Source organism: Psittacula echo (genome assembly GCF_963264785.1).
Source record: "Psittacula echo genome assembly, chromosome: 5".
NCBI classification, from domain to species: domain Eukaryota; kingdom Metazoa; phylum Chordata; class Aves; order Psittaciformes; family Psittacidae; genus Psittacula; species Psittacula echo.
This window is the reverse complement of record NC_137739.1, coordinates 79,389,170-79,414,372: the sequence shown is the minus strand read 5'-3', so window position 1 is coordinate 79,414,372 and position 25,203 is coordinate 79,389,170. Positions and strand designations below refer to the sequence as shown.

The following is a 25,203-nucleotide window of genomic DNA, read 5'->3' as shown; positions in this document are numbered from 1 at the left end:
ACTTCTGAAGTCCTTCAGATGTTTAAAAACATCAGACCAATGCATGTGGTAAAAGCAGCCCTACGCTCTTCCCAAATGCTTCTCAGTGACAACAATGCTGGAACAGCTAGCATTATGAAACCTTGTGGGATAATTATCTCTGCTGATAGCACTACTCCTTGCAAATAAGGGAGTGGTGCTGGCACAGGTTATGGGCACCATAATTATCAAAGCCAGTTTCCTACAGATTTACATCAAACAGTTGAGGACATTGGTATATAAGAACTGCAAACTTCAATTAAGTTTTTCCCATGGTTGGGATATGTAATGAAAGCCTCTCCTCTGCATGCATTCATGGCTGTCTGGAGAGCAAGACCACACATGCTCCCATGCTCTGAGTACTGTGGCAAGTTCCTATTTTCTACAAGACTTGTAGGAACTTACTTGACTACTTCAGAGATCATCAACAAGGCCTGTAACACAGGCTTTTTGTTTGTTTAGTTGTTCTTTTAAAGGATCAAGCTTAGCCAGTGGCAAAGAGTAAACAAGGTCTCTTATTTAGGACAAGAGCTCTAGATATCTTGACCTGCACCTTGAAAAGTTAGACTTCAACCCAGGGAAGTCATCCTCAAAATTATAGGGAATATCTACTACTTACCAGACACAGAAGCTGCTGCATATAGCTTATGTTGGTTTGTTTGGGTTTTTTTTTTTTTACCTATGCAACCTAGCTCCTAAAAGACTACAAACTGAACAAGTTACGATTTTCACAGGTAGTATTGCTACTGGACAAAAAGGAGTATTTCACTTTGCTTTCCTCACCTAGTATTAACAGTTCTACTGAATACCTCATCATTTTTAGATGCAAACCATCCCATTTCACAGGCTTAGCTATGAACAGATGACATTACAGTTCAGTTGTTTCCATAGGTCTAATGAGAGAAAACATCTCTGCTGCACTAAACAATAAAGCTGCAGAACTGAAGTCAGGCTTCAGTGAATATTTCCTTTTACGTACGTTCTCATTCCATGTTTGTATCATCCAGTACTATATACTCCACACATCAAAAATTCCGTTTGTGCTTACACTGTATTTTTACCATGAGCAAACTAGTGTGGGCCAACAGTTCTGCCAAAAGCAGCAGTCCCACCTTCCATTTGCTAGTTTGCTCCTGCTACTTCTCTCCCTGGTTCACATGAAGAGGAAAAAAAAAAACCAGCAGATGTATGCTTCAAATTTAGTTTTAAACCACACCAATTCCTTGGCTCTCCAGCTTACTGCAAAGCCACAGAAGCACTTATATTAGCAACAAGGGAAAAACAGTAAAAAGGGCAGAAGAGATTCCTTTGGAAGTACCGTATGTCTACAGTTATCATGATATCTACAGCAGTATAAGTCTAAAGATTCACCTTCAGCAGTAGAAGTCTAAAAATTCACCTTCACCATATCCAGCCCCAGAGATTTTCAGGACTGTACGCTCAAACCCTAACTCAAAAGCCCTCTTCAGCTGAAGCATCCAACATTTACCCCCTTGAACACTGACTAAAAGGCATAAAAAGTTACATGCTGGTTTGTATTAAAATGCAAACAGAAAGCTTCAACATATGCAACACTACCACAAAATAACTTGGGTTTCCTTTTATGTAATATCACTGCCAGTATTTCATACTCTTTACACCACCCTCCCTTGTATCCTACCGATTTTATTTTGTATGTAGAAGAACTGATGTACTATTTCAAGAAAAATGACTACTTATTCCAGGTATGTTTATCTGTATCAGACTTTCATAAAATAAGCAGCTGCTGTCTGCCAATTATCTGAGAATTTCAGTGAAACAAAACAGTGAAGTTATTCTCAAACTTGATCTCATTGGCAAGTGCTGCCAAATAGGAAAAGAAAAGATAAGCAGTACTTCTGTACCAACAGGATAGTACTGGTTTATTTTCTGCTTTGAACTCTACTCTGTGGTACTGTATAGCAGTACCATAGATATTAACTCAATATGAATCTAAGTTTTAGCTTGCCTCCAGATGATTCTTAAATCAATCAATTTGTCTTGGAAGCACCCTCCACCAACAGAGATATCATTATCATCAGCCTATTCCTGTAGTGAAGCTTTGGCAGTGAATACAAGGCTGCTCCTTGAACAGTGTAGTGCTTCACAGCTAACTACAATGGATTACCACGAAAACATTTCACCTTGAGGTATCTTGGAGGCTGGAAGAAGGACACTGTTGTCCTCACTGTCATCATTCCCTGGCATTCAACAAGCAGCTCAGCAAGCCTAGGGTGACCACAAGGCTCCCTTCTCTCTTCTAAAGATGTCCCTTTCCCATTACAACACATGTACCTTTGGCAAAATGTACAGTTGCTTCCTGATCACAGAATGACAGATAACAGAGCTAGATGGAACTTCAAGGGAAGCACCTAGACCATCTCCAACTCAAAGGCTTGATCCAGACCACCCATGACATTTCTGTTTCAGTTAGTCTGGAAAATCCAGGCCTCCTCACCTTGTTTCAACATATTTACAGTTAAAACTCTCCTCTTGCACACAGCAAGGGACATTCAGGTCAAAGCAAGTCTCCTACACTTCCTGACAAATGCACCAAAGAACCTAAACAATCTGTTCTCTATTCCTTTTCTCAGCAGGCTCATGTGCTAAAATCCCATCTGATATTTTTTTCTTTCTGAAGGAAAACATTTTAAGAAATTAAGACTAGTTTAGTTTGCAGTTGTAAGTAGAGCTTTTGTTACAATAACAACTACAGAAATGAGCAACTCATGCGTAAGCAAAGAGTTCCATCCTTTGAGTAACAAGAGCCACTGATCCAAACCTTACTTGCAGGAAGTACTGAACAGAGGACAGAGTCCCACCTCAGACTCTGCTGGCTAAGACATCTCTATAGGCATAAATGCCTCCTAATCACTACCAGTAGTACAGCTTAATAAAGCAGTTTTCCTGCAGAGCAAGAAAATCTGAACTAGCAAGTTCCAAAGTCCCAAATAATCTCATCTCTTTTCCCAATTAAGAGCAGTGTTTTCGCATCTGTGAACTCCGTCATCCCTGAGAAAGGTATGTTGGAGCAGTTAATCCTGGCTATAATCACCTTGCCTTTTTTTTTTTTTTTTAATTTGGAAACAAGTGTTTGCTTTCACAATTTGCATCTGTGAAGTCATTTTACTATCACAAGACACTTCAGGAAGTATTCCCTTCTCTGGCGCTTTCGGAGTACTTGTTGGTGTAGTGATCAATACACACACTCCTGTGTATTTACCATATGCCTTCTCTTCCCCAGCACCAAATTTTAGCATTTCCTGCCTCATTTACTACCTGTCACTCCTAGAGCCTTCAAAGAGGTTGCAGTTGTTCAGTGAAATGCAGTCTGACCTGATAACCCCTATGGCTATTAAGCAGTATTTTCAGAGACTGCTGATTTACATCTCTGGCTACTGACTAGGGGTTAGTTATTTTTAATTTTGTTTTTTTTTAGCTACCCTTCAAAAGTTGCTCCTAATTGCTCCTGCTACCATTAGGAACCTACCAGTCAGCCTGACCAAAAGCCGTATGCTACATTTATGGTGCTTTTATGTTTAAATACAGCCAGGCTCTTTCTGATCAGAACCAAAAGTGTGCATCAGCTGAACACATGGCTAAACAGTTCTGCATATCATCAAAAAAAAAAACAAACCCAAAACAAGAAAACAAAAAAACCAAACCCATAGTAATGAAAAAAGAAAAAAAAAAAATCTTCAGAGGCACCTACAACAGATCAGATAACCTAGAAACTACTTCCTTCCACTACAAACTATACAAATTAAGAAGAACCTTATCTACTGAAAACAGCACACGAAATCACATGTGAAGTAACTGGGGTTCTCCAGGGTGACCTTACTTCTCTTAGTGTTCTGGAGGAGAACTGGTTGCTTTTCTGGTTTGCAGGAGAAAAAAAAAAAAAAAAAAAAAAACAAGGAAGAAAAAAAAGCCTATTGCAGATTGGGATCTCCCCTGTCCACATGTCTCTCCCATCGGCATTCTCCTTCCCCTTAGCCGGTACCCTACAGTTCAGATGAGCTCACAGGCTGCTTTTTTGAACTGCCCTACTCCACATGTTCCCCCCCACACCCCAATCAGCAGGGCTACTCAATATGAAAAAAAAAAAAAAATTTAAAAAAACCAAGTTTGGTTCAGGGAGAATAATTTTAGAAAATACAACTGCCTAATCCTCATGCATGTTTAGCTAACATGATATAGGCAATTCAAAAAAAAAAAATCACACCTGATCTAAAGTAACTTCATCCCATACAAAAAGTTAAAGGATGCTATTGGCTGGCAAATACCAAATCGGCTGTGTAAGAACTGCTTTTAATCAGCTTTATTTACAGTACACATCCAGTTTCCTCCAAAACACAGCACATGAAAATACAGATGCAAAGTAGCAAAAGCAGCCAGTCACCACGTGACGGTACAGGAGTCAGAGCTGTACTACTCTAACTACTTGTAACATAAGATGATGGAGATCTGATCAGGAGCACAGTTTTGACACTCATGTAAACTAGCTGATATTTTTTCTAGGGCAGGAGGAACTTACTACAGAAACTTCTCACTCTCTTTAACCATATTTTTTCTTAGCAAGTGGTTTGTTATTTGCCCTCGATTATTTTTTCTAGAAAATAACTTGTGAAATCAAAGACAGCAGACCCTTGACATGCCACCACTTTTGACAGACTGTGATGATGCAAGTTTCTGCTGAAGTTTCAGCTGGCATTGCAACTTTAATTAAACTAAAGAAATTAAAGATCTTCAATTGCATGTGTTAATGACAATATGGAAATAGGTATTTTGAGGCAGTAATGGAGGATATCTGCTGCAGAGGCTAGTGTAAGACAACTATTTAAGCAGCACAAGAGTTTGATTAAAAGGAAATGCTCTAGGATGCCTAAAGGGGCATACCAATACAGACAGTCTGCAGAACATCAGGTAAGCTTCAATTAACGCAGTCAAGTAACCTGACAGTTCCAAACAAGTTAGTAGCTGAAAACCTATATAGGCAGCCCAGTTAAGCACTACAGCCAAAGAGAGGAATGATTATAGTCTCACAACATACCTTTCTTAAAAGTATCAATAAACATGATACTAGTAGGGGAAAAGAGCAGTTAGCTTTAATAGGAAAAGACCCACCAAACCCCAACATTTAAGATACTACTATACCAATTCCAGTAAGTAATATCCCAGAAGAGCATTAGAATGCAAGAGGGTTTCCTTTTAGAAAGCAAAGGGTAAGGGAATCTGTTCTTTCATATAATGATTTCTTTAACAATCTTTATTTCCAACATTTTACAGCTCCCCCAAGCATTCACTTAACAAGGAGGCAGTTTTATTCAGCACTTTAAGCCCCTCTCCAAAGCTGTCACCTAAAACCACTCACCAGTGCATAAACCCAACAATGTTTAGTGCACAGCAAAATACAGGGTATTTTACTAATCAAGGTCATTTCAAAGCATGTTTTTTATTCTAGCTAAAAGAACATAACAGGTGGACAAAGAACCATGTTTAGAGAATACTCTTTTCAACCCTAAACCTCTCATACTACAGAAATGCTATTCATCTGAGAACTATAATCTAGCCAAATGCCACTGAAATTGTTTGATACGGCATTTTGTTAAACTAAATACAGACAGATATGATAGAAAGTGAGATCTAGCTTTTACTGCATTCAAAACAAGTCAGATAAACACAAAACCCCTTTCACAGGAAAGCACTATGTGCAGCTGGGCTTCAATGCAGGAGAGAAAGAAGTGAAAAAGGAAGACTGTTTATCCAAAACACCAGAGGCTTAGGATCCACACACTTTTGTTAGGAAACAATTTACAATCTTCTCTCAAACACCAGAGCAAAAGACAACTGCAAGTTTCAAAATTAAGAAAAATTAGACTTTATGTAACACAAGGAGAAAAGAGACCTCAAAACACACCTGCCCGGACATTCTAAACATGCTCCCAACCTATCTGTTCTTCATACATTCTTGAAGGTGCAAAAGCAAGCTGTTCAAATTTTAGTCTGAGGAATGAACACCATTTTCCATCTGAAACTTCACTACATTGAACATTATAGAGAAACTACATTTGATTCAAAGGACATTTGGGCCATTAAAAAAAAAAGCACAATCCAGACAATTCATTTCCTAAGCAATCAAACACTTTCGTAAAACACTATCAAGAACTATTTGACAGCTCACATTTTCATAAGAAAAAGTGATAGCTTTCTTATAATTTCAGTTATCCTCCAAATACAAGCAGTTGTACTATCATTTCTACGATTCCACAAACAAGCAGTTCCAGGATGTCTGTTACTTACAGCTTTTTCAAACACTCAGGCATGACAAGAATCTTCTAAGTTTCATTCCAGTATCATTTAGCATAGAGGAAGAGATAAAATTTGTATCTATTTTGTGAGTATAAGTAATCTCACAAGTAATGTACTGAATATAAAGTGAAGCACTTGACTACCATATCGTGACCTGCAACATGTGTCAAATCCTATCAACTTTAACATTACTTTTAGTTTCCCTGGCCTTAAAATACACAGCTCCCTGTTCAATCCCAACTTCTTAACAATCTCAAATGTCTGCATCGAAAAACAGAAAATAAAGAATAAGGTTTCCTTCTCTGTAGCACTTGTAAGCATTACTGCTCTGAGCACAGCAGCCTCCTTAAATATCACTAGTGCTGCGTTACCATCAACTGCTACAGTGACACAAGCAGTCAAAGGCAAGAATATCTACCACACAGTCTGCTCCAAGCAGATTTAGGGCAGGCAAGTAAACAGAAAAACCAAAGAACTATATTTTCACCTTCTGGCAGCCAGCAAGAGCTAGAGGCTGAAAGCTTCAACATGGAGGTTATTTTAGAGGACTGCTGCACTACTGGACCAGATGTACTGACCTAGCTGAGCATTGTTCTGTGGTTACAATAGTATTACTCAGTGTGAGTTACTGCCAGAGGTTCCTGCTCTTAATTCTTACCCTCCAAACTACATAAATAAGAAAATAATGGGCACTCCATGAAGTAGATGTAGAAATAAAACCAGTGAGATACCAGGAATGTACACAAGCCGGGAAGAACTACAGCTCCAGAAGTCCAGAGAGCACCATGAGGATCAATGCAGCATTACTCCTAGAACAGCTAGCAAGGAACCTAAGCACTAGCTATTCTTCAGTAACAACTGTGCTATGTGCACTAAAAGCCAGACAGGAGAAATAATTATTCATACCCAGTTTTATAGAACTACCCGAAACCTAGCAGATCAGTTCATGTACCAGAAGTACGCAAGTATCATAGTAGATGCTGAACCTATGAGTTTTGGCTGTTTGGTTGGTTGGGGTTTTTTTCTCAAGTCTTAATAAATCAGAAATTAATGGTGCAGCAATACAGAGAACTAGACTTCAATATATCTTCATCAGACTTAAAACACTCTGACAACTTCCTAATTCACAGCAACCTTAGGTGTTTGCTTTCATCATAATCTATAACAAAGTTAATCAGACACCTCTAGCCAGGAAAAGATTCCGCAAGGCTGTTAAATGTTTACTGCTGATAAGCAAAACCAGCTCTGATTTAAACAGCTTTATGACAGCAAAGTGTTTCAGTTCCACACCTTTACACAGCATTTTGAGATTTTTCTTCCCTTCAGAGGACTTCCCAAAATGCTACATCAAGTAAGTATGACATGGTCAGAGAATTATGAGGTACCTGGCATGCACTTCTTAAGAATGAATCAAGTCACAGAACTCATGTATTCCTACTGTTGTTCATTTCCAAGAATTCTGTTCCCTAGAAGAACCTCACTATAGAACTCCTTGCAACAATTGTTCAAACCAGAGATTTTGCAGTACTGCCATCTCCAGATGGGAAGGCATGTCCTTCTCAGTGATGCAGCAATACATGAGTTTATGCAAGATAGCTATGCAAGGCCATGTTTATATACAGATGCAACCACTGAAACCCTCAAACCACACTGAAGGCTCTACACCAGTGAAGTTTCCTGGAAGACCAAAATTTTCACTTCACTTGTTTGCAGTGCTATTTCAGACTGCCTACTTCTGGTTACATAGTCAACAAACTGAAGTTTCAAAAAAGTTTCATAAAAATACATTCCAATAGACATTAAGCAATGCACACAAGTGGCACAATGGTTCGTAAAACAGAAAACAAGTTTAAGATCACATATAGTTCTCCCTCATCTTTTTTCCTTTGGAAATCCAGCTCTTTTTCTTAACAAAAACCCACAAAGACAGTCAGCATACTATTACTATACTATTTTTGTTCACTAGCTTTCAAAAAACAAGCCACCCCATATGTTTCTATCTAGATTTCTTTAGTTTTAAACGCAAGGATGACCTACAGGGCAAACCAGACAAAAAAAAATGAAGAATCTGTTTGAAGCAGCTTCCCAAAGTACAGGCTGTAATTCCAAACAGTATTACAGGACTTACAAGTAGCATTTGTAAGCCAAATGGAAATTCAGCTGCAGAAATAAAGCTCATGAGCCCAAGTCTCAAATTGGAAGTGGATTCCCCAGTAAAGCATGTCTGAAAGAGAGCTAGTTCAGAGCCACAAAAATAAAGTAATTGGTTACAGCTGGCTGGCTCCAGAGATTCCCTTTTGCCCTCCAGTTTTTGTACCCAACATCATTCTCCGTATGAGCACCTTGGCCATGACACACTGTTTTCAGCTAAATAGAGAAGCACTGCAATGCCAAGGCATTTTCCATCCCACTCCCCGCAAGTGCATGACGATACGCTAGTACAGACAGAGTCTATCTCCTTTTCATGTGGGTTTTCCAGAAAATCAAATTCTTACCTGTTCCTCCTTACCCACCTAAAGATACTGCATAAGCATTTTAGAAAATAAAGAGCATGTTCCCTTGCTACTCTGTCAATATTTTCACATTATACCTATAAGAGTATTTGTAAGGGTCTCCCACAATTGTTTACTTTCCTCCTCCAAAAGCAGAGAAAAGCGCTATAGCATTTCATAGAATCACAGAATGGTTTGGGTTGGAAGAGACCTTAAGGATCATTCCGTTCGAACCCCCTGCTATGGGCAGGGACATCTTCCACTAGACCAAGCTGCTCAAACCCCCATCTAACCTGGCCTTGAACACTGCCAGGGATGGGAACACCTACAACTTTGATTCTTTAATCTAAGAAATCTCTCAAGTGAGAGATGCCATCACTCTGCCACCTTGAGGGGTAACAGAAGGCAAGAATGAGGTACAAAAACACACCCATCAATCTGCTTCAATATCTTCGTCTGTAAAAACTCAGCCCATTATAACAAGCTTGCAGTTCACTACAGAGGCATTCACAACTGGACTGATCCCAAACAAACTTCTCCTTTCAGAGTTTTGGCCAGGGACAAATATCCTTAACTGGGCTATTTTACAACCACTTGGAAAGGAAGGCTTTTCATACCCAGAAAACTCAATGTTTATGTTGAGTAACACAGCGTACTAGTCTTAGTTCTGAACTGATCTCACACGAGAGGCCCAAGAATGAGGCTGCTAAAATATATTATTTGCAATTTCAAAGTTTCAGGTCTGTCCTGGGTTCAGCAGCAGCAGTCACTTTTTCTCCTTCTTAGTAGCTGGTGCAGCGCTGTGGTTTTGACTTTCGGCCTGGGAATAATATTGATAAAGCCGATGTTTTCAGTTGCTGGTCAGAATGTTTACCCTGACCAAGGACTTTGTGAGTCTCATGCTCTGCCAGGGAGGAGGAGAAGCCGGGAGGAAGCAGGGACAGGACACTTGACCCAAACTAGCCAAAGAGGTATTCCATACCACAGCACATCATGCCTGGGGATGTAACTGGGTGTTTCCCAGAAAGGCACATCCTCTTCTCTGTCGGGCTCATTTTCGGCAGGTGGTATCATATTCTCTTCCCTTGTTATTTCTCTTATCATTATTATTATTGGTGGCAGCAGTAGTGATTTGTGTTATACCTTAGTTACTGGACTGTTTTTATCTCAACCCGTGGGAGTTACATTCTTTCGATTCTCCTCCCCATCCCTCAGGGAGGGCGGGGGGGGGAGTAGAAGCTGTGTGGCTGACTTGCCGACTAGCTTAAACCACGACAAGGTTGTGTTTAAAATGCCTCCAAAAAGCTTGTTTTCCAAAAAACTTAGACACTCAGAGTTGTTCTTCAGGGACATCATTTTTCCACTGAAAAAGCAGAGATGAACTGATTGAAAGCAAAAGTTAAGTATCACCACAAGACTTGTGCTCTACATAGTGTGCTCCAGGAAGCACATTAAGGCTTTTCTAGTACCCCAATAACCACCAGAAAACTATGGTTTTTTTATGGTAACTATCCATCCTAAGGCACTGTACTGACTTCCACATAGAACACAATGAACATTTACTGAAGTATTCTCCACAAACAGACCTTATGGTACAGCTCAGGCTGCCACTAGGGATTGCAACACTTCTACATTCAAATCCCTTCCCCATAGTTACTTGCACTGCCAGAACATTTGTGTCCATTCCCATTCAAAGTTGACATCCCACCATCACTGCAGGTAGTAGAGGGGAAGCATTAGTAGTGACAAAGGGAATAATCAGAAACCAAGGAGTTGCATGAGTCAGAGAACCAGCTAAGTAAGATTTCCTCTGGGTACATGTCTTGCAGTTGGATTCCTTCTTTGTCTACCAAGGTGACAGGTCAAATTGAAGCTTTTCCTCAGAGGTAAGAATCAAGTCACATAGATTCCCTGATGTCCAATGAGGCGGGGGGGGCGGGAGGCTCATTCATCTTATAAGCTCTCCTCAGTAGAGCTCACACAGCATTGGGTGGCTTTGGAATACAATCTGTTCAGTGACATACTTCATTTCCAGCCACAGCCTACCACCTTTCCTGTCGCTACATCTTTCAGTAAATCACAGCATATTCATCAGAGGCAGATGGGAAAATGACTGGAACAGGGAGCTAATATTGCTAGTGGAGTTGAAGATGTGGTGTCCTCCCACAAAACAACTGCCTAGACAGCCAGGAGCAGTAACTACCTCAGATATCTACTTCACTCCATCCATTTGAGTCATCACCACAAAACAACTACCTTGTTCTGCCCCCATCTAACTTCTAGCTTTTACAGTCTCAAAGGAGCATCAGATCCTTAAAAAGTTCATCCCATACCACTTAAATACAAGCAGTTCTAGAAGCTAAGAGCAGTTACCATGATCAGTTTGAAACAGCACCTCATCAGAACTTATCTAAATTTTAAGTAAGCTTAATTAATGCCAAGACAAACTGCATATGTGAACAGTCATTATCTAGACTTTTGTTCTTCTAGAGAAAGAAAAAAAACAAACAACATAACAGGAAGCTAAAAGGTGTGTCAAATACTGCTTGCTATACCAATATATACATTTTTATAGCTTTTTTTAAACATAAAACCAGCTGTCAGGCTCTGCATAGGTCTGTACATAAAACTCCTCTCTCCAAAAGCAGAGAATGAATAGCATACATAAAATCTACAAGTGGAGGAAGGAAGAAAATGGAAAGTTTGTATTATCCCCAACCAGACCACTCTTTAGACTTAGTAATGAACATAGGTGGGAAGTTACCTTCATTTAAGTAAATGATAGATTGCTTACCATCACTTACACAGGCTTCACTTAGTTCACAGACAAGAACAGTAGCAGGTAGAGGGAGAACATCACTTTGCACATCTGGTTTTAATGAAAGAGTAGCTGGTTTTACAGATCATTACACACTTTCTGTATAGTAAAGAATATCATACATGCTTATCTACCAATATTTTTAGTTTATCTCAACTGTTTTGCTCTCTTAACTTATACATGACAAATTGATCTTAGCACAAAGCATCACATTTCTACTACCTGACATACTCATAACAAATTTCATCAGTCTACAAACTATGACAGCTGTTTTTCTCAACTGCCATCTCTACCTAAAACTTACAAATCAGCCTATACTCTTCCTGGCTTGGTTCTGAATAGAGTCTGCAATTGGAATCTAGCCAAACCCAAATCCAGTTCCTGCATGCCGGCCTGCACTGGCTACAAAATGCCCAGAGGAGAAAGAGCAAATCACTTTTGCCACAAAAAGATCTTTAACAAAGTATTACTTTACAATTGTTCTCTCTATGCTGAGAGATTTCCAGCAGTTAAAGCCTTAATATAAACCAGCCTCCTCTAAGGAATTTAAGGTGCAAACTAGCAATACATGATCAGAAGCCAATTCCTGAACTGAATTTAAAGTCACATTGCACATAATAAACTAGGAAGGTAGTCTGAGCTTGACTTAGACCCTGCTAATTACTAAAACCCTAGCTTTGCTTACAGAGGGAATTGTACTTTGTAGTCTCCCTGCATCCTTACATGGAAAGGTATTTGCTGTATTAGACCAGCCTCTGCATGCCAGAAACTCAAAACTTGCAATATAAAACTTGATAGCACTCAAGTAGTACAGTTGCAAGTATGATTGTGCAACCAAATAGAGAAGGCACAGCTGAGCCAGCAGTGTAACAGCAGTATTATGTGCCCAAAGATTGAAAGTAAGGCACAGAACAGTCAAAAGTTAAGGCTCTTTTGCTCTGACAGTAAGCAGACTGAAAATACCAGGAAGAAAAAAGAAGGCCTTCTTTATCACTCAAAGGCAAGAGGAGGAACATATTTAGAGCTTTTGGGAAAGCTCTGTCAAAGGCTTTAAACTGGTGCAGAGGCTCACTACCAAAAAGAGTTAAGAAATGCTTTTGGAATTGTGGAAAGAAATGGCACTGTACATTCGTAAAAATAAGTGAGTAGTCTGCAGTCTCTACCCTGGCACCCTTAGCAATACATCTTACCTAAGGAAAACATCTCCACATCATCAATAACACAAAAGCATTGCAGCTTCCAGAATCACTGCCCATAGTGGCACATTCTTATAACTTTGAGGAATGCCAGTACCATCCCAAGGGCATCTGCTTGTCAGTGGTGTTCAGAAGTGTTTCTTGTGTTTCAGACTTTTTATTGGTCCAGCAAAGACCAGCTAAAAAAAAATTTAAAAAAAGTAAAAATCCACACAAGACTGACCCATTTGGCTATTGCCAAACTTCCTTCTCCAGATTCAGCTTCAATGGAAGAAATTACTCTGCTGTTCATGTCAAGCAAAGCTGGACTCCTCATAGATCTGCCCCAAGACCAATTTGTTCCATTTGCCGGTAGTTTTTTTGGCCAAAACCACTGAGGTACTGACAGCACATTTCAATAAAATCTTCTGGCAAAATCAGATGAGGCAACACTTTTAAGAAGAGATCCTCTACCTTCACTGCTGTTTTGCTAGAGGGAGTACAGACCCACAGCAACGCTCTGTGACCTCTCCCATCGTACAACAAAACACCACATGCTAAAACTCACAAATTCAAAACTCAGTTCCCAGATGCACTGGGAAACTATCCAGCAAATTTTAAGATTCAGAAAGTAATGCATAGTAGGTCTTACACATCTGTTAGCAGAAAGGTTAGAACAGCTACAAAGTGAAGAATCCTGTCTGGGCTGAAAGACTCTTCTCCAATGGCAAAATGAATTTTGAATCCAAATACTGAGTTTCACAGCTGTTTGCTCTCAGAGGTCAAGCATGGACTAGGAGGAAGGCAAGTTGGAAACAGAACAACATTTCTTATTATTATTATTAGTCAGTGTTCCATAAAAAAGAAACCAGTCATCTGTGAGGTACAGAACCTTGTCAAAGGATGTGCAGGGAAGCAAGAACCATACATTTCTTAGTATCTTTCAACAGTTTGGTCTCCCTTATGAAAGAAGGACATACACACACTACTCCTGTTTCAAAGACTCCACCATTACTAAATCAGACATCAACAATCAAAATAAGGTCATGCTGTCGCACATGAAGAAATACAGCTGTGCTTGTATCAAAGTTTCAGCCCATTAACTTCTGCATCTAGACTAAACAGTTCTTTCACTCTTCCTAAAGGCACGTGCTAGAGTGTTTGCACATTTGGTCTCCAGCTTATTTGCAATACGCAAGAGGAGATTTAAGCTTTTATACACTTCAATTCACTTAGTTTAGTTTCACACAGTGACTAATTGTCTTCACAGTCATTACCATTTTTTCTTCATTCATGACATTCACATGCCTTAAGAGGATACACCTCATCAGTTTGAAGACTACCTATTTCTTTAGGCATTACTAAAGCCATCCAGTCTGAAGAATAAAATCATTCCATGACAGTTTATAGATTTACTGGATTCTAAAATAAAGATAGCATACATATTTGAGGGTGAATAGTAATTTGAAAGCCTAAGTGCATCACTACATAGTAACATGAAGACTGCCTTCCAAAAGCGTTTATCAGTAAGAAAGACGATGCCAACATCTCCTTTTTGTCAATTCCTTCAATGCAAAGAGAAAAAAGGGAATTTTTCAACAATGGAGATCAGTTAACGTTATAACACTCAAGGAGAAGACCATAAATGCTTCTTGGCCTTCTCCTTTTTAAACTTATTATGCACCAGCTATCTCTAACTTTTTTTGCCTGTTCCCATTCCCCTGGAGATGCAGCACAGTAAACTGACATTTTGAGTCAGTGTTTGTCTTGCTGTATAACTGGTTGCTTTTGTCTCTGTTTAATGCAATTAGTCACTACACAGTAATGTAGCTGTATCACAGTATAAGCGATAAATATGACAAATTAGTATTAGGCCTTTATTGCCAAATGCTTCATAAGGGCATGTGTGGTATTCGTGCCATTCCCCAATATAGGAAGCCTTCTGCTACATTAGATTAAGAACAGTCCCACATCTAGCTCATCATTCTTGAAGTAGGCTAGTTTTATGTACAGGGAGGTTGAGATGTGCAGTGTGCCTAAGTCCACTATTAAAGATGATATTGTTAAATGAGGGGGAACCCCCCCAAAGCAGTTTGCTTCCAGAAGCATAAAACAAGGCTTGCTTACTTTCCTTCCCTACAGGAAAAATGAATTGCTATTGATAGAAGTATACCTAATAGGTTCTTTGGCAATATGCACCCTCATATCATGCCTGATCAAATTGAGCTCATCTCAAAACCACTCCGCTTTTAATACAACAGACTCTTCAGCATTGTAGATGTTGTCTGTATCCGCTTTCACAATTGCTGTTTGCAATCTTTCATCTATATGACATTTCTGTTGTGAAACAGAGGAGAGCTTTTAGCTGAATTATTATTTCTTCACCATGAGCTAGTAACTGCTGCTACTATGAAGCACATGCACATTTCCGACCGACCTCATATTCCAGCCTTGGAAGAACTAAACAAAACCTCAGTGCGAAACAGCTGATACTTGCTGGTTTTAGGAACAGAAGTCATACTAATCAGAGCAAGTAAAAGCTACACCTAGACAGTGTAAGCCCAGTGTCACCTTGTTCATGTATCATCCATAACCCAACCACACTAAGATGCTGTGCCCTCCTACCATACAGCCCCTTGGAAACAAGTTTTCAAAGACTGATGTTTATATTGCAACTGTTTAAGCTTTGCTGCTTACTGCAAGCCCTACAAGGCCTGTATTCTTTATCTAAAGCTCTAACTCTAGCCAACAAGTGCTGTTTGTGGGAAGGGCAGTAGAAAGATGCTTATTTTGTACAGTCAGGCAAACCTGAAGACAGGTTACTCCTATTGCTGAACTCCCAGCACCACAATACCTACTTGGACATTACGAAAACCCCCCAAAGAGTTAATTGCCTGCCATTCTTTCCCTCCCCCAGGTCTCTGCTGGGTTTTAAATCTCATAGCCAGAAGTGCAACCATTATATAGTCATCAACAGCACACAGAGACCCAACTATTGAGTACTTAGGTTGCAACCTTCTGTGCAAGGTTAATGTAGGAGTCATCACAAGAAGGGGCACATCTGGTCATCCAGAGAACATGCACAGTAGCTTACCACCTCTGAAGAGCTCCAACAGCACTACTCCAAGCTACACCTCTACCCTCAAAGCATACTGATCTACTATAGAAGCCCCTGCTACTCTTAACTATAATATTTGCTTAATATGAGGTCCAAAACCTGTTCTAGGCTACCGAGTAAATGAAAACAGTCGAATCCCAGATGTTACTTAGTTTGTCAAAGTAGTATTGAACTGCCCCCCCTCCAAGAATGCAAATAGCACTGTGATCTCAAAACTTAGTACTAACCTGCACAAAGCTACACCAGTAGGTGTCTAAAAAAATATGAGGCAAGTGTAAGGGAGGCATAAAATTCTGAACTGCATCTCGTCAAGAGGAAAACAAGTAATCTAAAAGAGAAGTGGGACCCCTTCAAAACAATATTAGCATATGCAGGTGATAGAAGTGGAAAAAAAAAAATGTGAGGACACCATTTAGTGATGTATTTATAAACCAAACAAAATGAGAAGCTTTGCCTTACAAGTCTCTGGAAGTGAGCATGCTCTCTACACCAGCATCCCCATTCCTGGCCCTCAAGGTTTAAGCTTGTGACAAGTCACATGCAAGCTTCTCAGCGGTAACCTTGGGACAGAGTGAGAATAAACATAAGGATATTTGTTGATTAAAGGAAAAGCATCCTCAACACAAATGAGATTTAGGGTATCAAATAGTAAAAGTGGAACAGGATTTGACAGCACAAATTACACCTGGAAACCAATTAGTCTTTGTTTCAAGCTGGGAGCTCAGACTAAATGGTCCTCTACATCACTTTCCTTGCCAATCACAGGACAAATAAACAAGTACAACAGTGCAGAATAACCAAACACAACTCTAGATGACATCACAAGAAGCACTTCAACTAAGCATGAAGTCGGACTACAACTGTACAGCATGCTACAGGAGTCACCTTTGGAAGGTTTCATATCGGTATTAGTCACAGATACTCAAGACAAATTCAGAACCAAGGCATGTGCAGACAATACCAGCAAGAAGAACACCACAAGACAACGGCTGGTTCAGCCTACTTGAACAGCTGTTGCCTACAGGCATGTCAATAGTATTTTGCAAAGAGCTGTAAAACTTCTCTGCTGGCACTCTGAACTAATAGCTAAACTTCAGCTCAGGCTCAGCGCCATACTATGCTCACACAGCTTCTCATTACCTTAGATTACAAGAAAAGAAAGTTGCATCTTCTCAAAGTATCGACTTGATACATGCTTTCACTACTGAGGAATAATGACTAACCAAGTTAGGGAGCAGCATTAGCTCCATAATAACTGAGCATTAAATAGCCATAATTTAAACTGGATAGTAAGAAGTTCCTGACTTCTTAGGAAAAAAAGTCTGCTCTCAAGCAACCTTGTTTCACAGTTGAAAAACAGCCTGCTGTTGAGACAGAGCATGAAACAGCTTAAGCAAGATGCTGATTTCAGCAACAAACCCCAAATCTTAATAGCTTAGCAAGTAATTTCTAGGTTTATATCCATATTTTAAAGTAGAAACAAGCAGACTTTCACAATATCTGCTCACTTACAAGTTATTAATAAATTTCAGCTGAAAATGGAAAACTACACATCCCTGACTTTGCCAAGACAGGAAAGGCACAGCTCTTTGGTTCTACAAGAGAAGTGCAACAGTGCCTTACATTTCTCAGACTTGTTTACTCAAACAGTCTGTTTCCATCTTTTTAGAGGAAAAAAAAAAAAAAAAAAGTCTTCCCCTTGAACATGTGTGACCTACTGCCTGTACACACCAAAGGGATTACAGTTTAACTTGCAGAATGCACTCTGTTTGGTTTTTATAACAGGCGTTAAACATGATGTTTGCTTTAACAAATACAGATTTTGGTTTCTAGAGTTTGACATTTCTGCTTTCTGATTTTACATCAGTATTGAGATGCTGTGAATAAAGCTTACAGCTGGCTACAAATCCATACTCTGAGACAAAGTCAAAAGTACTCCATGGAATAACATAGTCCCAGAGAACCAACACAAGTATGTTTTCTTTCTTAGCTTAAATGAAGCAAAACTTGTGCTCTATCCAGCCATACACAAGCTTTCATTGAAAATAAATCCACAAAAGATTTCCTCAAATATAATCCTTTCTACTATTTTTCTACATGCAGTAGTGTTCTAGTCAGACACAAGACTTCTGGTGTTTGATTAATCTACTTGCAAGCTCTGAACTGGCACTGATCCCATATTCTCAATATGCAGCATAAAAGATTCACCCTAACTTAAGCACAAGACATAAAGGTCTCCAAGAAGCCACTGACAATATCAAATAAAATAATACATCATTTTCTCCAGAACAGCAGCTTCCCAGCTATGACTGTTGCAGCAAACGATTCTCAGATGGAATCATGACCTTGAATGTACTTAACGAGTGGCTACCATTACTTGCTATAGATGCTCCTTTAAAGGAAGCCTAAAGTGTATTTTTAAATAAGGCTCAACAGCAGAACCTGAGTCATCTAAGCAGTACCACCAATGTATCTATACCACACAATGTGGGAAAATACAGAATCATTAAAAAGCGCTTCAGCTTGATATCAAACAGCAAAGCCATAGACGTCCCCAGTTTAATGCTGTAGCCAGGATGATCCTCCCTCTGCCTTTGGTTCATAAACAGAAGTGAGCAGCTTCCAGGGACAAGCGGAGACACCATATTGCATCTGCATTTGTCAACGCTACTGGAAAGCCACATCAGCTTCTTCCCAAATTGCACAGGTGGTGATTAACAAAAGGGTTCCATGAAAAGCCAAACAGGTAAGTTAAAAACTGGAAATGTGCTTAAAAGTACAAAACACTTTGGGAACTTTATTTAGCCTGTCAAGGAGATAGAGGTTAAGGAGCAACTTTGATCAGTCAGAAAAAGCCTGTATGAGAAATTCAGATTAACACAGAAAGACGTGTTTCAAATCTAAGTTTGCTGCACATATTAAATGGACCATCAATTGGAAAAACTTCCCCTAAGTGACCATGGAATTTATCACTGCAAACACAGATGAGAATTTTATTCTGTTTTTTCAAAGGGTTAAGTTTAAGCAGAACTACAGCCTGTTTATCCATGTTAAAAAAAGCTCACAACAATTCACAGTGGCTCCTTCAGGCGCTGCAGCCTGTAAGTTAACAAATTCATTTATTTTAACAGTTGACTATAGAAAATTTATAGATCAAGGATTGATAGCAATTTCCAAGTGACCACTGTAACAACACCAAGTGACAGCCCTTAGAGTTTGGTCTAGTTCAATTAAAAAAATTATTAGATACTGCAAAACAAATTACATCGGTAAGAAAAACTCTTCCCCTGCTGAGGATGCACCAGGCTGCGCCTCCTTACTAATGAATAGCTAACGGCAATCTTTAGTTACTAAGAAATATTACATTTACATGCACACACCTGTAAGAAACCCCATCCAAAACTCCTCAGGATCGGCTGCAATACATCACACTGAAAATATCTAACATCAGGTATGAAATCCCTTCACTGCTAGAGAACTCAGCCATTAACTAAAACTTACACCTCACTGACACTCCTCCTTCAACTTACATCATTTTAGTCAAGGGGCTTTCCTGAGAAGTTAAAGCTGCCCATCAACATCACACAGTCCCAAAGGAGGGGAGATTTAACAGCACCAGGCCACTGACACCTGCCTTCAGTGAAAGCTACCCTACACAGCCAGGGACCAGCACACACCACACACAAAACAAAAAGCATTGCTGGCCTGAATGTCATTCTGACGAAACAAGTTCTTTAGAGTGCAATTCAAAGTCAGAGGAAAAAGGGGTACTGGGAGGAAGGGGATGGGACATGCACCTCTAGCACTAACCAGATACCACAGAAGTCAGATGAAGGCTATGATAAACAACCTACTAACACTATGACACTCTATTCACATACTTCATACTGTAATTCAGTATCTCCTTTGAAATTCTCTCCAGTCCCATGCTTCAAGAAATACATAATAAGCTATCACTTTGACAGGACTTCAAATAAAGATTTGTATCTCTCTTCCCCCAAAAAATAAAATATCAATGTTTCTGCTTCATCAAGAAATCCACAGCCTTCTGTGAACAGATGACGCCACGAGCAGATGTACACGAGCAGATTCACAATCAAGCAGATGATCTCTTCTTTACCAGCCATCTTGACCTGTCTGGCTTGATTTACATTAACTGTTTTTATTCACTACAACATTGATTATGTAAACCTCAAACAAAATCTTAACCAAACATACGCTGCCACATCACCAACAGATGATATGTAACATACTACTGAGAGAAGGTTATTAGAAATGTGTTTGCTGCAATGACTGACTGGAAATGCCTTAGGCTTTACCCTCTGATCACATTAATGCGCAGACAAGCAATCACAACTATTGTGAAACAGCACAGGAATGTGTTCCGGTGGAAGAACTACCTACTGCCAAAAGAACACCTTCCCCTTGATTTAAAGGTCAAGTATACAACAACCATACTTTAATACTGTGAAGACAGAGGAGGACTGAAAGATAAAGTTTTGTCATCTTAAAAAGAGGACTTTATGAGGTATGCCAGTTTCTTTGTTCATCATCCTTTTCACCACATAATTTAAAAGTCCCACAGATCAAGACAGAAGTTACTCACCAACATCACAATCAAAGCATTTTTTAAAAAAATTAAAAAGAAAAAAAACCCCACAAAACCACACACAGTCTCTCAAAATAACTTTTCTAAATCTAGCTGTGAGATCACTCTATCAACTTTAATCAAGCAGCTCTAACAAGAAGCTGCAATGCTACGCTTCTGCTGGTCCACAAGTCTCAGTTTCACTATAGGGAGGAGAGCAGATTTACACTGCCGTATTTAAATGGAACTCCAGATTACAAGATTTTAATACAAAAAAAGATATTAAGAGTATGGTATGTATTTTTTTTTTTTAGAATGCTGAACAGATGCTTAAGCTGTTCCAAGGGTTCCTAGTCACAAACGTTGAGTCACCAAAGAGAGACATTTGTATTATTTACAGCACTACATGCAACATTTAAGACATCTCTGAAAGCAAATGCAGTATTCAACTCCTTAAGTGTCAAATGGATTTCAACCCCCCCAGTCTTCAGTTCAAGCATGGAAAACATTGTTACGTAGACTGCTTCCATCACATCTACCTGTTTCTACATCTACCAGGCACATGGCGTCTGGAAGCTGTTACAGCCAATGTCCCATTGTTTCAGTATAGCCCACAGAGACACACTGACCAGTGCTGCCTGCTTGCAGATTTCTTGTTCGTAATTGTACGACAAGAACAAGAGGATTTATTTGCTTTTTTAGCACATGTAACATCCAGAAGATACAACCTCGGTAGTTTTTGGGGAACAGCTGATATTCAAATAAAAATTAAACTCAAGACACATGAAATTTATTTAAATGTTATTAGCATGTTTCAAAACACAGCAGTGAAGATCAAGACCTCTGGCAGAACTGATAAGCTGAGATCAATGCGTTTCCATATTAAAGGAAAAGCACACCAGACTGCTAGGTTAAGATCTGAGCCAAACACAAAACATTTCATACTTCTGTACTTTCAACTGCTGCTAAAAATAGTAAGCAACAGAAAGGAAAATGTTTCCAGCTGTGCACAAAAAGCCTCTGCAGCATAACATCAATTTATGCAGTCTAATTTAATTAAAGATTCAACATTATACTATGACTTTATTATCAGAGACAGTGTTGCACAGCTGAGGTTACCCTCCATTTCCACATTTGAAACAGCAAGATTATTTCTTTATTAAATTTAGTTTGATATGGGTATTTCTCCCAAATCAAGTTACTCAACTTAAATTCAAGTTTTTCCAGTCACAGTTGTGCCACGTTCATGGCAATAGCTGTATTTTATTCCATGGTAACTGCAGCTTGACCTAGTCTCGTGATAAGAAACATTTAGCATCCCTTCAGGAAAAAAGGAACAGCATTGGACACAAGAGTACCCAGTCACGACTGCTCTTTTTATCTGCTCCCAGAGATTCAAACACTGCTTCTGCAGAGCTGAACACAGTTCTTTATGAAATGGTGTGACCAAAACAAAATGAAAAAGTCCCTAACAAACCAGGATAAAGATTTTTCTACGACCTTGCAGCAAATACGTAACAGATTCTGGGGGAGGCTGAATAGCGTTGCAAGGATGCAACTGTTCTGCTTCACGGCTGGTTTGAAACCCTTCTGTTGCACTGATTCCTAAAAATTATTCCATTAACCGTATGTTTCTACATATTAAACTACCAAAATTAAACATCTCCTTTAAGGTTCACAAGGGCTCTCAGCAAGCACGTCTTAGACGCTTCTCCCTCATCTGCCTCTACAGCGTTCAGCAGAAAGGCTTCAAGCTTTAACAGCAGGGCAAGTACGTAATACCAAGCGGATTACTTTAAGATCCATATCAAGCTGAGAAAATAAACATTTCCACTACGGATCCGAATATGAGTGCTTCGCCCTCCCCCCCGCCTCTCCTCCTAATTCCAAAGTCATCTCCCCTGCAATCTGCAAGGAGGACGCCGTCTCTCGGAGCGACGAGAGGAACCGCCAGGGATCGCTCCGCAAGCGGCTGCAGCCAAGGACCGCGGCTCGCCAGCACCTGCGAGCGGCACCGGCAGAACGAGGGGGCCGGAGTCCCGCCGCCCTCTCCGCAGCTCCGCACCCCCAACCCCGCACAAAGTTTGTCCGGGGCCCCGCGCGGGCGCCGGGCCGAGCCGCTCTGCCCCCCGCATGGACAAGCAGCCGCCGCCACCCCCAGGCAGCGGGACAAGGAGACAAGCGGGACCCCACGGCCGCCCTGCGCGCTCGGGAGGTGGAAAGGCGGGAAGCGTCGCCCCCCACCCCTCAGTCCCCTCCCGCCTCGTCCCCGCCGGAGGTCTCGCACCTCCGAGCGCTATCTCAGTGCTGAGGGGCCAGGGCTCTCCCGCCTCTTCCCCGGCCCCAGGACGGGCCCCCACCACCGCGGTCCCCCCCGGCGCCCCTCCGCAGCGCTTACCCCAGCACCACCAGCTCCCCGTACTTGATGGGCTCCTTGTTGGGCGCACAGTGCTCCTCCTGGCTGGGGGAAAACATGGGGCCGCAGCGCAGTCACCGGCCGCCGCCGCCGCCGTCCCACCGTCGCGGGGGCTTCGCACTGCGCCCCGCTTTGAGCCGGCGGTCGCCCGACAACGGCCACTACACCGGGGGGCGGAGGGCGGAGCACCGAGGGGGACGTACCAACTGGCGGCGGCAGGGGGCGGGAGCAGCAAAGCGGCGCCCTCCCCTCCTCTCCCACTCCGCCGCCTGGCCACGCGTAGTCCCGCCCCTCCCGCTCCCATTCACTGCCTGCGGAGGGGGCGAGCCCGAATGGGGCGGGGCTCCACGCCGCTGCGCTCCGCCCCCGTCCTAGCACCCTACACCCCCCCCCGCTGCCTGGAAGTGGTACAGCCTCGGTGTGTTATGTAAACATAGAGTAAAGGGGACTGGGCTGCACTTAAAGGGACCGCGCTGCGGCGGGGGCAGGGGGGCGGTGCTGGGTTCCAGATCAACTGGGAGGCTGGATCTCTACGTAGAATTCTAGATCACCTCTGCCCCCGGGGATGTCAGCATCCAGGGGGTGTCTTTAGACACACTCCTGCCCAGAGGCCTGAGGCTGTAGATCACCTGGGAGTCTGGGTCAGCTCCTGTCTGGGAAAGGGTTCTAGATCACATCCGGGTTCTGGATCGTCTCCATTGCAAACGCAGCACTTTTCAGTGCTCCAACCCACCCTTCCAGGTGCCACCACCATCCCCAGCTTCGCAGTCTGCTCCAAAGCTGGTCCTTGGCTTCTTTATTCCCTTCAAACACTCCCCATAAAAAGGAAAAAAATAGGCTGTCCCTGAAAGCCCACCCCTTGCAGCACTCGAACACAAACACATAAATCACTTTCTATGGTTCTGTGATTTTCACTTTTATTTCTGAAAAAATTGGGTGAGATAAGACATTACATCAGAAAGCTGGTGGGCATGTGCCCAGAAACCCAAGCTTTGTGCAGTGAAGAATCAGGCTTAAAAAGGCATCAGGATGCAAAAAAGAACCCAAACTCCCAACTTTCCACAGTGACTTCCAAGGACTTTCCCCCAACCAGCTGCTGCCACGGTGTCTGCCCCATGGCCCCTACACTGGGAGCTCAATTTCCCTTTTCCTCCATACCCAGCACAAGCACAAAACCAACAAATACCAGCTCCACATCCATCCGTGTCAAGGGTAGAAATTCCCATTAGCCATTGTTTGAGGTCTCCAACCGGGGAGCCAGTTAACGAAGACAAAAGTAATTGCAGGCCTTCTCTGAAAATCCTCCCATGGGCCAGCAGGGTCAGAGTCAGGATTGAGCCCTTCTCCTCCTGACAAAAGCTTTCCTTCTGCCTGAAATCCTATTTAGCTATTAATTTTCTCGGTAATGTTATCTTTCAGTCGTTTCTGGTGAAGAGGTGTAATGGAAAAACCCAGCCAATCTCACAGGGCTGCAAAAATGGAGATCTTCCCAGGGGCTGTGTGAAGAAGACAAGATTTTATTAAAGACAGAGAGCTGAATTATAACAGATTTATCTTCTTTATTGCCCTAACTAAATAGAAAAGAAAGGCAGGCTGTAAGTCACTGTCAAAGAAAATAAATACAACCCCCAAAACAGTGTGAAAAACAAACCTCCTGGCTGCATCCTCTTCAACTTCTCCCATTTCTCCCCCCGAAAGCAAGACCTTAGCAGTACCTTGGCTTTCGCACGGCATAAACAAACTTCAATACTCTTCCAAAAAACACTCCCAAGCTCAGCTGGGCTTTCCATAAGTCAAACCTTCCATTAACGTGGCTGGATTTACAGCATCTACATGGATATGGAGTGGATAAGGAAGGACTTTGAATACCTGATTTTGTCCTTTTTACCACTTTCTTGTCTAACACTACACTTTTCAGAGAACAGGGAAAAGTTGCTCAGAGCCTTGCCCATGAGGTTCATAGCAGCAAGGTTCTACACCTTTTTGTCAAGGCTGCACCTTTTTTTTTCAGCATGCAAACCAGCTCATTTGCTGTAGAGATCTGAGATGCTCGCATTTGGGAGACAGCAAGATACGCCCTGCTGCTTGTGGTAGTGCATAAGTTTTTTCCTTGGAAATGTGCTTCATTTGTACATGAACAATCTCTTCATTCTGCTTCTCCCCACAGGGTACTTTAGGCAGGTGGGAGAAGAGGGAAGCTCAGCCCCAGCCCCATGAGGTGTTTTAAGGGTTACTGGGTCATTTTTTC

General features: G+C 41.3%; 1 protein-coding gene across 1 annotated transcript in view; it reads right to left on the bottom strand.

The window, feature by feature from the left end:
* The window catches only part of PELI2 (pellino E3 ubiquitin protein ligase family member 2), a 79,883-nt gene extending 56,765 nt beyond the window's left edge, over positions 1 to 23,118 (bottom strand). The window contains exon 1 of the mRNA XM_080619516.1: positions 22,938 to 23,118. Within this exon, the coding sequence (XP_080475642.1) occupies positions 22,938 to 23,014 (77 nt within the window). The 5' untranslated portion in view covers positions 23,015 to 23,118. The remainder of the gene's footprint in view (positions 1 to 22,937) is intronic.
* Between the last annotated feature and the right edge of the window lie 2,085 nt (positions 23,119 to 25,203).